At 41.4% G+C, this 17600-nt stretch overlaps 1 protein-coding gene across 1 annotated transcript in view; it reads right to left on the reverse strand.

Moving 5' to 3' along the window:
- Nucleotides 1-12080: 12080 nt before the first annotated feature.
- The window catches only part of LOC142174479 (uncharacterized), a 75120-nt gene continuing 69600 nt past the window's right edge, over nt 12081-17600 (reverse strand). The window contains exon 3 of the mRNA XM_075240279.1: nt 12081-12209. Within this exon, the coding sequence (XP_075096380.1) occupies nt 12081-12209 (129 nt within the window). The remainder of the gene's footprint in view (nt 12210-17600) is intronic.

Below are 17600 nucleotides of genomic sequence, written 5' to 3' on the forward strand. Positions count from 1 at the left end.
TAACCCAGTACCTTATACAAACTTGTTCCAATCATCAAAACACTTCAAACAACATCAAATCTAAAACACCTCGGATTCAAGCCTAAGTTTCTAAAATCTTCCAAATTCCAGTTTCGATTAAAAACCCAACCAAACCACGTCCGAATGACCTGAAATTTTGCACACACATCCCAAATGACACAACGGAGCTACTACAACTCTTGGAATTCCATTCTGACCCCTATATCAAAATCTTGCCTACCAACTGGAAATCACCAAAATATCAACTTCGCCAATTCAAGCCTAAATCTAATCCAAACCACCAAAACTCATTCCGATCACACTCCTAAGTCATAAATCACCTCCCGAATCTAACCGAACCATTGAAACTCACATCCGAGCCCTCTAACACACAAGTCAATATCTTGTTGACTTTTCCAACTTAATCTTCCTCAAAAAAGACTAAGTGTCTCAAACCGTACCAAATTCATTCCGGATTCGATCTGACCAAATCGATACCACATAACACAGATAACAAAGCATAAAGAAGTAGAAATATGGGAAATAGAGCGGTAACTCATGAGATGACTGGCCGGGTCGTCACATCCTCCCCAACTTAAATAAATGTTCGTCCTCAAATGAGTCAAAAAACATACCTGAAGCCTCAAAAAGGTAAGGATATATGCTCCGCATCTCCCGCTCGGTCTCCCAGGTAGCCTCCTCCGCGGGCCGACCTCTCCATTGTACTTTCACTGAAGCTATATCCTTTGACCTCAACTTTCAAACTTGACGACCAAAAATGGCTACTGGCTCCACATCATAGGTCAAGTCATCATCCAACTGAACCGTGCTGAAATCTAGAACATGAGACGGATCCCTAATATAGTTCTGCAGCATAGAAACATGAAATACCGGATGCACACTCGACAAGCTGGGGGCAAAGCAAGCTCATAAGCCATCTCCCCAATCCTCCGAAGCACTTCAAAAGGCCCAATGATCTGAGGACTCAATTTCCTTTTCTTCCCAAATCTCATAACACCCTTCATGGGTGAAATCTTCAATAAAACCTTCTCGCCAACCATGTAGGACACATCTCGATCCTTCCTGTCAGCATAACTCTTTTGCCTCGATTGCGCTATACGAAGCCTCTTTTGAATCACCTTCACCTTCTCCAAAGCATCATGCACCAAATCTGTCCCCAATAGCCTAGCCTCACCGGGCTCGAATGAACCAACTAGAGATCTACACTGCCTCCCATACAAAGCCTCATATGGAGCCATCTGAATATTCGACTGGTAGCTGTTGTTATAAGCAAATCTGCAAACGGTAGAAACTGATCCCATGACCCTCCAAAATCAATAACACAAGCACGCAACATGTCCTCTAATATCTGAATAGTGTGCTCGGACTGCCCGTCTGTCTAAGGGTGAAAAGTTGTGCTCAACTCAACCTGAGTACCTAACTCTCGCTGCACAGACTTCTAAAACTACAAAGTAAACTGAGTGCCCCTATCTAAAATGATGGAAACTGGGACACCATGCAAACGAACAATCTCTCGGATATAGATCTCTGCCAACCGCTCTAAAGAATAAGTAGTACACACAGGAATGAAGTGCGCGGACTTGGTCAGCCGATCCACAATCACCCAAATAGAATTGACTTTTTCAAAGTCCATGGAAGTCCAATAACAAAGTCCATAGTGATCCTCTCCCACTTCCACTCAGGAATGTCCATCTGCTGTAGCAATCCACCCAATCTCTGATGCTCATATTTCACTTGCTGACAATTGAGACACCGAGCTACAAATACCATAATATCTTTCTTCATTCTTATCCACCAATAGGGCTGCCTCAAATCCTGATACATCTTTGCGGCACTCGGATGAATGGAATACCGCGAGCTGTGGGCCTCTTCTAGAATCAACTCCCGAAGCCCATCCACATTGGGCACACAAATCTGGCCCTGCATCCTTAACACCCCATCATCTCCAATGGTTACATATCTAGCATCATCATGCTGAACTCTTTCTTTAAGGACAAGCAAGTGCATATCATCATACTGGCGCTCTATGATGTGATCATAAAAGGAAGACCAAGAAACCACACAAACCAATACCCGACTGGGCCCCAAAATATCCAACCTCACGAACCGATTGGCCAAGGCCTGAACATCAACTGCAAGAGGTCTCTCTCCAACTGGAATATATGCCAAACTCCCCATGCTTACTGCCTTTCAGCTCAAAGCATCGGTCACCACATTGGCCTTTCCCGGATGGTACAATATAGTGATATCATAATCCTTAAGCAACTCCAACCATCTCCGCTACCTCAGATTAAGATCCTTATGCTTGAACAAATGTTGAAGACTGCAAAGATCAGTGAATATCTCACAAGATACGCCATACAAGTAATGTCTCCAAATCTTCAACGCGTGAACTATGGAAGCTAACTCCAAATCATGAACTAGGTAGTTCTTCTCGTGGGGCTTCAACTGACGAGAAGCATAAGTAATAACTCTACCCTCCTACATCAGTACACAACCAATCCCAACTCTCGAAGCATCACAATACACGGTATATGAACCTGAAGCTGATGAAAAAACTAACATTAGAGTTGTGGTCAAGGTTGTCTTGAGCTTCTGAAAGCTCTCCTCACACTCGTCCGACCATACAAATGAAGCACCCTTCTGAGTCAACTTGGTCAAGGGCGATGCGATAGATGAGAATCCCTTAACAAACCGGCAATAATAGCCTACCAATCCAAGAAAGCTGCGAATCTCTGTGGCTGAGGACGGTCTGGGACAACTCTAAACCGCCGCTATCTTCTTCAGATCAACCTGAATACCTTCGCTGGACACCACGTGCCCTAAGAAAGCCACTGAACTGAGCCAAAACTCACACTTGGAGAATTTTGCATAAAGCTTCTCCTCCCTCAATCTCTGCAACACAACTCTCAAATGCTCCGCGTGCTCCTCCTGAGTACGCGAATAAACCAGAATATTATCAATGAAGACTATGACAAACGAGTCAAGATAAGGTCGTAACATGTTGTTCATCAAATGCATGAACACTGCTGGGGCATTGGTCAGCCCAAAAGACATCACCAAGACATCACCAAGAACTCATAATGACAATATCGGGTCCCGAAAGCCGTCTTAAGAATATCCGAGTCCCTGATCTTCAACTGGTGATAAACTGAATGGAGAACAATCTTAGAGAACACTCTCCCTCCCTGAAGCTGGTAAAATAAATCATCAATACGAGGCAAATGATACTTGTTCTTAATTGTTACCTTGTTCAATTGCCTATAATAAATGCACATTTTCATTGTGCCATCCTTCTTCTTCACAAACAGAACTGGCGCACCCCAAGGTGACATACTAGGCCGAATGAACCCCTTATCAAGGAGTTCCTGAAGCTGCTCCTTTAATTCATTCAACTCCGCTGGTGTCATACGATACGGCGGAATAGAAATGGGCTGAGTGCCCAGCACCAGGTCAATACCAAAATCAATATCCTTGTCCAGTGGCATGCTCGGCAGGTCTGCAGGAAACACATCTACAAAATTCCCCTCAACTGGGACAGAATCAATATTGGGAGCCTCAACTCCGACATCCCTCACAAATGCTAGATATGAAAGACATCCCTTCCCAACCATATATTGGGCCTTCAAGAAAGAGATCACTCTACAAGGAACTTAATCAGTCACACCTCTCCACTCTATCCGTGGCACACCCGGCATAGCCAGTGTGACTGTCTTAGCATGAAAGTCCAGAATAGAACGACACGGAGATAGCCAATCTAAGCCCAAAATGACATTGAAATCCACCATGCTCAATAATAATAGATCCACTTGGGTCTCCAGACCACCAATAGTCAGCACAAATGATCGGTACACACGGTCTACAACGACAATATCGCTCACCAGGGTAGATACATGAATAGGTAAAGCAAGAAACTCACGAGGCGTACCCAAATAACGAGCAAAGTATGATGACACATAAAAAAGGTAGAACCGGGATCAAATAATACAGAGGCATCTCTGTGGCAGACTGAAACAATACCTGTAATGACAGCATCAAAAGCAATAGCATCGGGTCTACCTGGAAGTGCATAGAAAGTTCCTGACCGCCCCCAGATCGACCTCCCCCTATGGGGCGACCCCTGGCTGACTGAACTTCACCCCTAGCTAGCTGAGTGGGTGGAGGCGAAGAAACTGGCGCTAAAGTCGAAGACTAACCCCTCTGCTGGGACGAACTAGCAAAGCGACGAGGACACTGCCTCCACATGTATCTCATCTCACCATACTCATAACAACTCTCAGGTGCCATATAAGGGGACTGAAGGGAACCCCTCGCATCAGAGTAACTAACAGATGCACTCGGCATAGAAGAGCCCGGGACTGATGGAGCACGAGTCGAACTCGAAGCTAGAAGGGCACTAAGTGAAGACTGGCCCTACTGAGAACTGTGATAACCATGACTTGAAGATGCCCCATTATAACCTGGGTGAGATGGCTGAGTAAACCTGAATGAACGGTCTCTGTCGTGCTGAAATTGACCCCTCAAAGGAGCACCACTATAACTGCTAGATCCTCGAGGCCTTTTGGCCTCCCTCTCCTCTCGCTCCTAGTGCCGAACAGACTCAATCTCACGGGCGATATCCACAACCTCCTTAAAAGTAGCACCAGTCACCCTCTCCCTGGTCATAAAAATTTGGAGGTAATAAGTAAGACCATCGACAAACCTCCTAATCCTCGCTCTATCTGTCGGGACCAACCAAATGGCATGACGAGCTAACTTGGAGAACCTCAACTCATACTGCAACACAGTCATCTCCCCCTGACGCAACCACTCAAACTGCTTACGCAGCTCCTCTCTGTGAGACTGCAGCACATACTTCTCCAGAAAGAGAATGGAGAAATGCTGCCAGGTAAGGGGTGCTACACCAACAGGCCTACGCCTCTCAAAATCCCCCCACCAAGTGAAAGCAGCTCCTGAAAACTGATAACTAGTGAAAGCGACCCCGCTGATCTCCAGAATACCTGTTGTACGAAGCATCCTCTAACACTTGTCCAAAAAACCCTGGGCATCCTCGCCCTTTGCACCACTGAATGACGGAGGCTGAAGTCTACCAAACCTCTCCAACCTACGCTGCTCGTCCTACGGCATGGCAGGAACTACATAATCCTGAGCAGTTGCAACCGGCTGGGCTGGATGCACCCCCGGCATCTGGAATCCCTGCACGACCTGCTCAGGTGTGCGAGCGGCGGGAGTCTGATTGCCTCCCCCGGCCTGAGAAGTCGTTGTGACTGTAGTGGCTGAAACCGCCTGAGTTAGGCCAGTGCAAACTGATAATATCTTAGCCAAGGCCTCCTAAATACCCGGAATCATGATGGGCACAACTGGTGCCTGAACTGGTACTGCTGGAGCATCCATAACTGGGGCTTGATCCTGAGCTCGGGCAGCCGGTGGATCCACAAGTGCTGCCCTCGCTACTCTACCTCTACCACGACCATGACCGTGTCCACGGCTTTTGGTGGCTATAGCTGGTGGCACTGATGGTTGTCCACCTTGTCCGATAGCGTATGTCCTTACCATCTGTGAGAGAATAGAATAACAGAAGTTTAATAATTGGATCAACAAGTTCACACGACAAGAATTTCAAGAATATGAAGTTTTTCCTAAAGGTTCTGCAGCCTCTTGAGGATAAATACAAACGTCTCCGTACCGATCCGCGAGACTCTACTAAACCTGCTCATGACTCGTGAAACCTATGTAACCTACGCTCTGATACCAACTTGTCACGACCCTAAACCCGGACCCAGTCGTGATGGCATCTCTCGTGAAGACAAGGCTAGCTGACACTTCCCATTTTTCCAATTATTAACAATTTAGCATTTACAAATAGTCTAAACGTGAATATATAATCCAAAGTAGTAGATAATATCATAAATACGCGGAAGAACAACCCAACACAGCCCTAACCGGGGTGTCACTAGTCATGAGCATCTATAAAACCTAATACAAGTTTAAAAGGTCTACAACTAGTACAAAAGTCTGATATGAGATAAAAATGATAAAGAGGGAGAAACATGGGTCTGCGGACATCAAGCAGCTACCTCGTGAACTCCGAATGTCCACCGAGAGCTATCAACTCACACTGGCAGGATCAACAATGCCTGAATCTACACACAGGGGTGCAAGGAGTAAAGTGAGTACTCCAACTCAGTGAGTAACAAATGTAAATAACGACTGAAAGTAAGAAAACACGTAAGGCACAAGGCATTCTATAATGAAGCAGTAAAACAATTTAAAAGCAGTAAACTAGTGAAAAGCTAAGTAACAATCCTTTTGCAACAAGTAAACGGGTGATTGACAGATAGTTAAGGTAAAGTAAACAAATAGAAGTTCGCCCTTCTGACACAGTATCAACAAATCCACCCCTCGGGCAAAATCTCAGAACAATACCAGCCCCTCAGGCTCAATCTCACATCACAATGGGTACTCGCGCTCACTGGGGGTGTGCAGACTCCTGGAGGGGCCCCTTACGGCCCAGGCGCAATAACAAGCCATCTCGTGGCATCAAAACTAGGCCCTCGGCCTCATATCAATCAAGCCACCTTGTGGCGTACATATCTCAGGCCCTCGGCCTCAAATTAGTATCAGTGTTTCCTCACAACATAGGCCCTCGGGCTTACTCAGTCAAAAATCCTCACAAGCCCCTCGGGCAATAGTAAAACAGTGTTTCTCAGCCCAAACATCATTTAAAATATCATTTAAGTCTTAAAACTGAGTATACATGGCCGAGTAGTAAAACAATGGAAAATAACATGACTGAGTACAAGTATAAGTCAAAACAGTGAAGAAATATCAATAAAAATTCCCGAAGGGTTCAAATAGTTGGCACTAGGCCCAAATATGGCATTCAGCCCAAATAGTGATGATCCAAATAGTTTTAAATCAAATATGTGGTAAAATCATCAATCGGAACGAACCAAGTCACAATCCCCAATAGTGCATGACCCCACGCTCGTCATCGAGCGTGTGCTTCACCTCAATATAGCACTACAATGTACAATCCGGGGTTTCAAACCCTCAGAACATCATTTACAATCATTACTCACCTCGAACTGGTTAAATCTCTAGCTCGTGATGCCTTTTGCCCCTCGAATCAGCCTCCACGTGCGTCAAATCTATCCAAAACCAAAACGAGGATGTCAAAATATGCTAAGGGAATGAAGCCTAAGCGAAAACAATCAATAAAGGGCACAAATCCCAAAATTACTAATACCCGACCCCCCGACCCACGTCTCGAAATTCAGAAATTTTTACATCAATAGATTCTTCATCTCCCCACGAATTCATACATATCAAAAGTTCTCAAATCCGACTCCAAATGGTCCTTCAAATTCACAATTAAAGGCCTAAGTTTCCAAGCACTAGTTTCCCCAATTTTAACCTTTGATTTCCATAATTTCTAGCTCTAATCCATGAAATAATAGCATAGAAACGCGTTTTAGGTCCAAATTCCTTTCCTCAATGAAGTTCTCTTGAAATCCCCCTCTCAAATCGCCCAATAAGCTCCCAAGTCGAAGTCAAAAATGGTGAAATGGCTAAATCTCGCGAAATGAAATAACTTATATGTTCTGCCCAGGCCTTTCCGCATCTGCGGTCCTTCAACTGCATGTGTAGTACTGCATTTGTGGTTAAATCCTCTGCTTCGGTAGAATTCACTTAAGAGCCCAAAATCGCATCTGCGATAAGCCATCCGCACCTGCGACTCCGCAGGTACGGTCCCACACCGCATTTGTGGTTCCTAGAAAATCCTCAACAATCCGCTTCTACTGCTCCTCTTCCACATGTGTGGCGCTGCACCTGCGGTCCCCAAACCGCAGGTGCAAAAACTCCAGAAGCAGCAACGTTCAGCAGCTGCAATAACATATCAACCTCTCCATTAACCACCTAAACTCACCCCGAGGCCCCTGGGACCTCAACCAAAAGCACAAACATAGCCCAATACCTTATAAAAACTTGTTCCAATCATCTAAACACTTCAAACAACATCAAATCAACTAAAACACCTCGGATTCAAGCCTAAGTTTCTAAAATCTTCCAAATTCCATTTTCGATCAAAAACCCAACCAAACCACGTCCGAATGACCTGAAATTTGGCACACACATCCCAAATGACACAACTGAGCTATTACAACTCTCAGAATTCTATTCCGACCCCTATATCAAAATTTCGCCAACCAACCCGAAATCGACAAAATATCAACTTCGTCAATTCAAGCCTAAATCTATTCCAAACCTCCAAAACCCATTCCGATCACACTCCTAAGTCATAAATCACCTCATGAAGCTAACCGAACCATCAGAACTCACATTCAAGCCCTCTAACACATAAGTCAATATTCAATTGACTTTTCCAACTTAAGCATCCTCAAAAGAGACTAAGTCTCTCAAAACTTACCAAATTCATTCCGGATTCGATCCGACCAACCCGATACCACATAACACAGATAACAAAGTATAAAGAAGCAAAAATATGGGAAATAGAGTGGTAACTCATGAGATGATTGGTCGGGTCGTCACAACAATGGTACTCACTTGATGAGTCATTTTGATGGTCTCACAATCCATAGATCTCTTTTTAGTTACCAAGTCTTTCTAAACTTGGCATATACCAACATTTTCTCAAATAGCATCCACTAAGGGCACATTGATTGACAAACTTTTCATAATCTTAATAAACTTCTTGAACTGGTTTTCATTCTTCTGCTTTGATGGTCTTTGAGGGTAAAGTGGAAGAGGCCTAGGCAAAGGATCCCTGGCTTTAGGCATTACCATTTTCGGAATGTCTATCACGTGTTACCTAGATGGGTTCACGTCATTTTGAGTCTCCTCATCTTTGTCATGAATATCAATTCTCACCTCACCATCCAACTTCTCTGCACTCGCCTGCTCAACAACTATAGGATCATCTTCATTTTGCACTTCAACATCATCACTCACAACTTCCTTTAGCTTGGAGTTACTTGCATCACCACCTCTACCACTCCTTGTAGTCACCTCTATTGCATGGACGGTATTATTCCCACCCTTCGAGTTTACTACCGTGTCACTAGGTAGTGCCCCTTTAGGGCGAGTGTTCAAAGCTTGTGATATCTGGCCAAGTTGGACCTCCAGATTGCGGATAGAAGTATTATGGGACGTCAATCGGGCATCGGAGTCGACGTTCTTCTTCATCATTTGCTCAAACATTAACTCAATCTGTCCTATCTCATTGTTGGATGAGCTAGAGCCTTGGGACGGAAATGGAGGCAGATTGTTTGGTTGTTGAAACATTGGAAGCCTTTGAAAACTCGGCCCCTGATTACCTTAATTACCGTTATTCCAACCTCCTTAGTTGTTGTTGTCACCCCAATTGCTATTGTTACCCCAATTCGGGTTGTTGTTCCCCCAATTATTAGAGTTGTTATTGTTTTTATTGCTCCAATTTCCTTGGCCTTAGTTGCCCCAATTCTAATTATTCCCTTGCGATATCCATTGTTGATTTGGAGCGTTACCACGTTGTCCTAGATAGTTGTTGGCATACAAAACCTAATCACTTTGCTCACAATACCTATCATCTAGGTTGTAACCATTACTACCTTGCTCATATTGATCTTGATTGCCTTGCATTTGTTGCCCATGTTGTCTCCTCTTGTTTACCAAAAGATTATCTCCTTCCATTGTGTTTACTTTCTTTGGTCCCTAAATCTACTGAAGTTGCGCTTTGGCTAACTGGTTCATGGTTGTTGTCAACTTAGCTATGGCTTGTCCTTGGTCTTGAAGTTCCTTGTGAAGATTTATGACATGAGGGTCACCCTAAGGAACATTTGCCCAAATCCGCCAGGCTGAGGAAATGTCGACCATCTCATCAAGAATCTCGCAGGCCTCAGCATAGGGTAGCTTCATAAAATTACCCCTGCTAGCTGGTTTACTACACATTGATTGGTCGTGTTTATACCCCGATAAAATGTCTGTTGGATCATTGCTTCAATCATATCATTGTTGGGGTATTCCTTGACCATAGTTCTATATCTATCCCAGATTTCATGAAGGGGTTCATTTGGTTCCTGTTTAAATGCTAAGATCGCATCCCTCAATGCAGCCATATCTCCCGGTGAGAAAACCTTGGCTATAAAATTGTCGACCAACTCATCCTATGTAGTGATGGAATGTTTGGGGAGTCTTTCGAGCCAGTCCAAAGCTTTCCCTCTAAGTGAAAAAGGGAACAATCTCAGTCTCAATGCATCCTCCAACACATTTGTTTGTTTGCTTCCCCAGCAGGTATCCACAAAGCCCTTTAGATATTTGTATGCATTCTGATGGGGCGCGCCTGTGAAGTACCCTCTTTGCTCCAATAAGGTCAGCATGACATTTGTAATCTGGAAATTGCCCACTGGGATCCGAGGTGGGACAATTGCACTTGCGTACCCTTCATTTGGAAGCACCCCAAGAGCTACTCATGGAGGATCTGGAATGTTGTCATTATCCTGGCGGCCTCTTCTTTTAGCTTGAGGTACTAGAGGCACATCATATTCACCATTATCATCTACCTCCTCCCTCGGGAGAACATTTCCGATAAGATCATTATTTGCCATTTTGTACCTGAATTGATTAACTCACACAAGTTAGTAAAACAGAAGGAAAGAAAAACAAGACACACAACTAGTCAGATAGATAGCCAAAACCGTTTAACTCCCTGGCAACAGTGCCAAAAAGTGATCGGCTCCAACCCTACACCACTATGTAATGGCAAGGAGTGGTCGATGCAGCTTTTACCCGAAGGATCGGGATCGATTTACACAGGGAGTTAATATTGGTTGGGAATTGGGTTTCTATCTAATCTAGCTATGCGTGTTTCTTTTAATTGCACTTCTAACCATGTTTGGATTTGTTACTATTCTACTTTTAGTGCTATTGATTGTTGAATATAAACGAAGTACTCTTTTTTTTTGTAAAGTTTTCTCAAGTGATAAAAAGCACTAGGGAAGTGACTTTCACCTAGGCGAGTATCTAATGGGATCGACAATTTAGGACAAACCTGCTATATTTGTGTTCGTGATATAACCATTACACATAATTACTCACTCTGTACCTCTAGGTAGTTTGAATGGCTTTGCCCTAATTGGCTTTCTCAAGCCCAATTGGGTGTTCAAATAATACAAGTAAAATTGGCTCAAGTCGGGTATTAATATCTCTAGGTTTAACCCTTTGATTGGGGCTATCAATCTCTTGAATGCACCTCAATTCCATGGTAGCGTAATTTTCCTAGACTTAGTCCCTCTTTCTCAAGAAGATTCTAAGTCATAAAGGCATGAATCAGTGTTTGCAACCACCAATTCTACAATTAAAGCATGAATCAAGCTAAATATTACTAACCCATAAACAATTAAGCCCTAAAATAGAAGACCCAATAAATATCCACACTAGGGTTGGGTCACAACCCTAGCTAATGGGTTTAGCTACTCATAATAAAGGTAAAAATTAAAGAAGAAGATGAGATATAAGCCATAAAAGTTGATTACAAGAATAAAATCTAAGAAATTAAGCTAAAGCTATTCTAAAATTACTCAAAGTAGTAAAATACGACTGTTCATGAGCTCCTTGATACAAAAGATACCCTAAAAATCTAAAAAGGATCTATTTATACACAACTGAAATTCTGGACAAAAATACCCTACGGAGGTTCCCCTGTCAGCGCAATACTGAGCGCCTCAGTGCTTGAACTTTTGCGGCCACACAAAACCAAACGCGGACCGCGTTTCTTTCATTTTGGACTGGGATTGTGCTTGATTTTGCTGGGATCGTAAACGAAACCGCCTCAGCATTGTCTTCAACCGCGGCCACTTAAAATGTTCGCGGACCGCACTCTTCATTTGAGCTCAAATTTCTAGGCCTCTGAATCTCTATTTCGCCCTCAGCAGAATTTGTACCGCGGCCACATCAGGTATTCCACGGACACACTATTTCATCACAGTCAGCGGTCCCTGTCTGCATCCAAAACACCTTCTCTGAACCTCAATTCCGTTGTCAGCGTAATTGTGGCCGGCTTAGCGGTGGACCTTCCGCGACGGCTTTTTTTCCTTCGCTGTCAATGCTTTTATCTCAGCTTTGAACTTGTGCAAGTTTAACTTCTTTATGAGCTGGTTATGACTTTCTTGCTTCATTTTGACCAAACCCTGCAAACAAGTACAATAAGTTAGTTTTCGGAAATACTTTTACACATTTTTTATCCAAAACCTAAGCAAAAGAGAGCATAAGATAGGCTAGAATCCGTAGTTATCAATCTACACAAAAATGTGCAGAAGTGTAGCATGAGTACACCACAGCGGTACCAAGTAGTATCGAGCATAACCTCGGTAGAGTAGTGACGAGGACAGGTCAAGACACCTACCAGACATGCAAATTTATGCAGGATATAACATAGAGAGTACAAGGAAATGACGTCAACGTAAGACCAACGGCAGAAGAGTCACAAACTTAGAATCAACGGTGAAAATAATAGGAGCGTGAATAGCAACAAGAAATAACCAGGTAATAAAGAGACAACATAGTTAGGATACATATGACATATGAGGGAACTCGAGTAAAGGGAACCGATGACAACTCAATCCATCAAATCGTACCTAATGCAAAAGTCACAACAAGAACTACCCGAGGTACTACTCCTTGTAAATCTCAAATCATAAGTGACAACTTCCAAATCTTACAAGCATGGCACTTCGTGCCTACATTTTTGCCAAATCTCTTTCGCACGGCAAAGTCCACGTGCTATCATGTATATCGTATCCGTGTAAATTGCTAAATAACATGATCAAGAGGTTTTTTATATACGATAAGGCATAATAACAATCTTAAATAAAGTAGGAGATCAAATGAGAAAACGAGTTTATTTGAGAAATCATTTAGGGGAAGAAAATAATATTTTTAAGTAAAATAAAGCATCAGATAAGCTACTGAATTAAATATAGAATTTGCTAAATTAAAACATAATAATGATTTTTAGGTAAGGTAAAAACATCATATGAGTTAAGGAGTTTAAGTTGAAAAATCAATTGAAGTAAAATATGACAACTATTAAGAACAGTAAAGTACAGAATGAAACAATAAATTTTTAATTTAAGAGTCACATAAGGTAAGAAAATTAATAATTTTTTTTATTTAAAACCGTTTTGTTATAAATATGTCAGCAGGGTATGAGAAAGTGACTCAGCTCAGTAAATTTATTTTAAAAATCAATTCACCAAAATAATAGTAATAGGAAAGGAAAACAGGAAATGATGGCAAAGCAGTAAACTAATGAAAACAACTCAATCCTCGAAATCAGTAAATCCAAAAATACTAGTCCTTAACATCTCATATGATAAATATCGAAAGCTAACACAATACAACAATGAATACAGCACACACAATCTGTTGCGTTGTGCAATTCGATCCCACCGTACAAACATTATCCTCCCTTATTTCACCATATCAATATCAAAAATAACAAATAAAATCTGTTGTGGCGCGCAATCTGATCCCACCGTATCAATATCAAATCCTCCCTTATTTCACCATATCACATAATCCTCCCTTATTTCACCTGTTGCGACGTGCAACCCGATCCCATCATATCATCATATCACAATCCTCCCTTATTATGCATGTTGCAGTGCGCAACTCGATCCATAAGCAATTTAAATTAACAACAACAATCCAATAGCTCAATTTACAAGAATTTCTACAATCGAAGGATATGAGTATACGTCAATAAAGAAACCACGTAATAATCAAAGGAATGCAACAAATATTACAAAAATGACAGGACAAGTAAAGCACGTGACAACTAAGGTGCGCAAGTAAAGCAGTTAAGACAACTATCAAATAGGCACGGAGTCATGGAAGAGACTCAATAATTAAAAGGTAACGAGGAAATCAAGAAGGCAATAACTTCAACTAAAGCATGTAAGGGCAAAATAATAAGTAAGGGGTACAATAACTGCTAACAACGTCAAATAAAGCATGTAAGAGTAGATTAACAATAAGAGACATAACATGTCAAGACAATTCAATTAAAGGCATGAAAAGAGTCCAGATAATCTAAACCGGTCAAATACCACATATAGCCCTTGTACCACTCGTCACCTTGTGTACACGTCCTTCATATAACACAAATCGCACAATCAACTAAAAATCTAAGGGGTAGTTTCCCTCACACAAAGTTAGGCAAGACACCTACCTTGAAGAAGCTTTGCTTTAAAATGGCCTTCTCGTGTGAAAAACCCTCCAGACGGCTCAAATCTAGCCAAAATAACTTCATACTAAAAATAAAAATACCATAGGAACAATTTCGAATAATAAAGCTTCAATCTTTAAAGAAAACTATAAAGTCAACCCTGGGCTCCCACCTTGAAACCCGACAAAATTCATAAATGTTAATACCCATTCCGATACGAGTCCAACCATATCAATTAAATTATCAGATTCCGACATCAATTCGTCCTTCAAATTATCATTTTACATTTTTGAAAGTTTTCAAAAAATTCTCATTTTTTTCCCAATTCAAACCGTAAATTAGGTAAAATCATGAAATAAAGTTAAATCCGGTTAAAGATCACTTACCCCAATCCAACACGTGAAAATCGTCTCAAAATTTGCTTCAATCCGAGCTCCATAGCTCCAAATATGCAAAAATGGATGAAATCTCCGAAATGGAGTGTTTATAAGCATTGCCCAGGCGAACCCTTCGCGAACGCGGACAAACCATCGCGTTCGTGATGAACAAAATAAATTGTCACCAAAAAATGCCTTACGTGTTCGCGCTGCTCCCCACACGAACGCGATGCCCAGAGATGCCACACAGTGCGAACCCGGCCACGTCTTGAGGACACGAAAAAGAGTGCTCCAGCTCTCAGCTTACATCGCAAACGCGACCACCCCAAACGCGAACGCGAAGCTCAAGTCCCACATACACCATGAATGCAACTCAATAATCGCAAATGCAAAGAGATAAAATAGCCCAGTCCAATTTCTTATTCGCGATTTGCGATGAATCCAACGTGAACGCGGTTCAGTGTCGACATCAGTAAAAACCAGCAACTAAAAATGAGAGGAAATTGTCAGAAATTGATCCTAAACTCACCTGAACTCCTCGGGACCCCGTCTAAATATTCCAATATGTCCCATAATAAAATACAGACCTACTCGAGGCCGCAAATCATGCATAACAACATCAAAATCACGCCTCAAGTCGAACTTAATGAACTTATGAACTTTCAACTTCTACAACTCGCGCCGAATCCTATCAATCAATCCGGAATGACGTCAAATTTTGCATGCAAGTTCTGAATAATACAACAGAGCTATACAACTCACGAAATCCAAATCCGAACACGACATCAACAAAGTCAACACCCGGCCAACCTTATGAACACTCCAAACCTTCAAATTCCTAACTTTCGCCAAATAGTGCCGAAACCTTCTAGAAATATCCAAATACAAATTCGGGCATATGCGCGGACATAACGGAACTATCAAAACTCCGATCTGGGGTCAACCACACAAAAGTTAAACTTGGTCAACTCTTGTAACTTAAAGTTTCAACAATGAAATTCATTCTTCCAAACCAATTCCGAATCATCCGAAAATCGGAACCGACGATACACACAAGTCATAATATATCATACGAAGTTGCTCACACCCTCAAACTACCGAACGAAGTGCAAATGCTCAAAGCGACCGATTGGGTCGTTACATAAAATTACCTTTCTTTTAATATATGTAAAAAACTACAATAAGCATCTTCTCCTACTCGTAGTTTTCCGAAAAATTCGTTGTCTATTAAATATCCGGTGTCATTATTATTCCATCCAATTATTTCTCACCTTAAATCCTACCTTATATTTATCTCTAACGAAGTCTTGCTGTAAGTTCCTTGATTTTGTTTTTCCCGTTGGTTTTATTATATTTCCACCTTCATTGGTTTTCGAATTGTCGCTTACTATTAAAATGGTTATGATTTGGAGATGTATAAGCATGTAATAATGTTAAAATTTTCAGGCATTCATTACAGTTTACTTGATTTCGTCTCCTCTGTAGCCTGAGTTAACCGTTGTTGCTGCAATTTCAAAATGTAACTTCTATAAAAAAAAATGATAATCACTTCTTTAAATCATATTATATTAAAAGTTGAAAGCTCCTATCTTCATAGTTAGATTACATTTTTGCCCCTATTGTAGATTAAAATATATTAAAACATAAAACATCTAATATAATAAATATTAAATAGTAAAACCTTTCATTAAATGTAAGTTTCAGGTGTATTTCACCCTTTGTAATAACCTTTTATTAAATATTAATTACAGGTGCATTGAATAGATTAATGAAGAGGTGGTTTCAACTGCCAGAAATTACTAAAAGATGTAGCAATTGTAAAAGTGAGATGATCCAAGGGGTCATCTTTCGTTTTAGAATCCGATTTGGTGTTCCGATGTCTTAAAACCTTATTTTTACTTTTCTCGATCTACGTGTGCAGTCCGGGCTAGCTTTCGGAAAGCCTTATATGAAAATTTGAGAAATATATTGATTTTTGCCTATAAAAATTGATTTAAGTTGACTTTGGTCAACATTTTATGTAAACAGATCCAGACCCGTAATTTGATGGTCCCGTAGGGTCCGTAGTAAAATATGGGACTTGGGTGTATGCTCGGAATCGAATTCCGAGGTCCCTAGAATGAAAAAAAAATTTGAAAAATATTGTTTACTGAAAAATATAATGGTTTTTAGAAAGTGAACAATACATGATCTTGTAGGTATCGGGCACGTATTTTTGTTCCGGAGCCCGGTACAAGCCTGTTATAATATTTAAACCTTATCTGTAAAATTTAGAAGAAAACGGAAGTAATTTGACGAGATTCGGACATCCGGTTGTAAAAATAGAAATTTCAAGTATTCTTAGGGATTTCATGAGTTTTGGTGTTGAATTCGTTGTTTAAGATGTTATTTTGGCGATTTGATCGCACAAGCAAGTATGTATGATGTTTTTCGAATTATGTGCATGTTTGGTTTGGAGCCCCGAGGGCTCGGGTGTGTTTTGGATAGGTCACAGAGTGTTTTGGACTTAAGGAAATTTTCTGTTATATTGCAGGTCTGTAGACTTTGCATTTGCGAAGTCTGGCTCGCAAATGCAAGCATCGCATTTGCGAATACGATCAATAGGCTGGGCAGGGGACCTTCGCATTTGCGAAGTTCATCATCGCAAATGTGACTTGAACAGTAGCCGCAATTGTGAACATTTGTTCGCATTTGCGAAGACAGTAGGCCAAGACAATCTTCGCATTTGCGAGTTCGTATTTGCGAACCTGTGATCGCAAATGCGATACCTGCAATTGTTCAAAAGAGTTTTGGACAGGATTTTCAATTCATTTCTCAAAGTTTCAAACCCTAAACTTCAAGAGGCAATTTTCTAAAGAGTAGTTCTTCCCCAAATCATAGGTAATCAATTTCTAACTCATTTCATTCAACCTACTTCATCTTTTCATTACAAAATCTAGGGATTTTCATGGGAAACTGGGTGTTTTGGGTGAAAT

This window comes from Nicotiana tabacum, chromosome 20 (assembly GCF_000715075.1).
Source record: "Nicotiana tabacum cultivar K326 chromosome 20, ASM71507v2, whole genome shotgun sequence".
NCBI classification, from domain to species: domain Eukaryota; kingdom Viridiplantae; phylum Streptophyta; class Magnoliopsida; order Solanales; family Solanaceae; genus Nicotiana; species Nicotiana tabacum.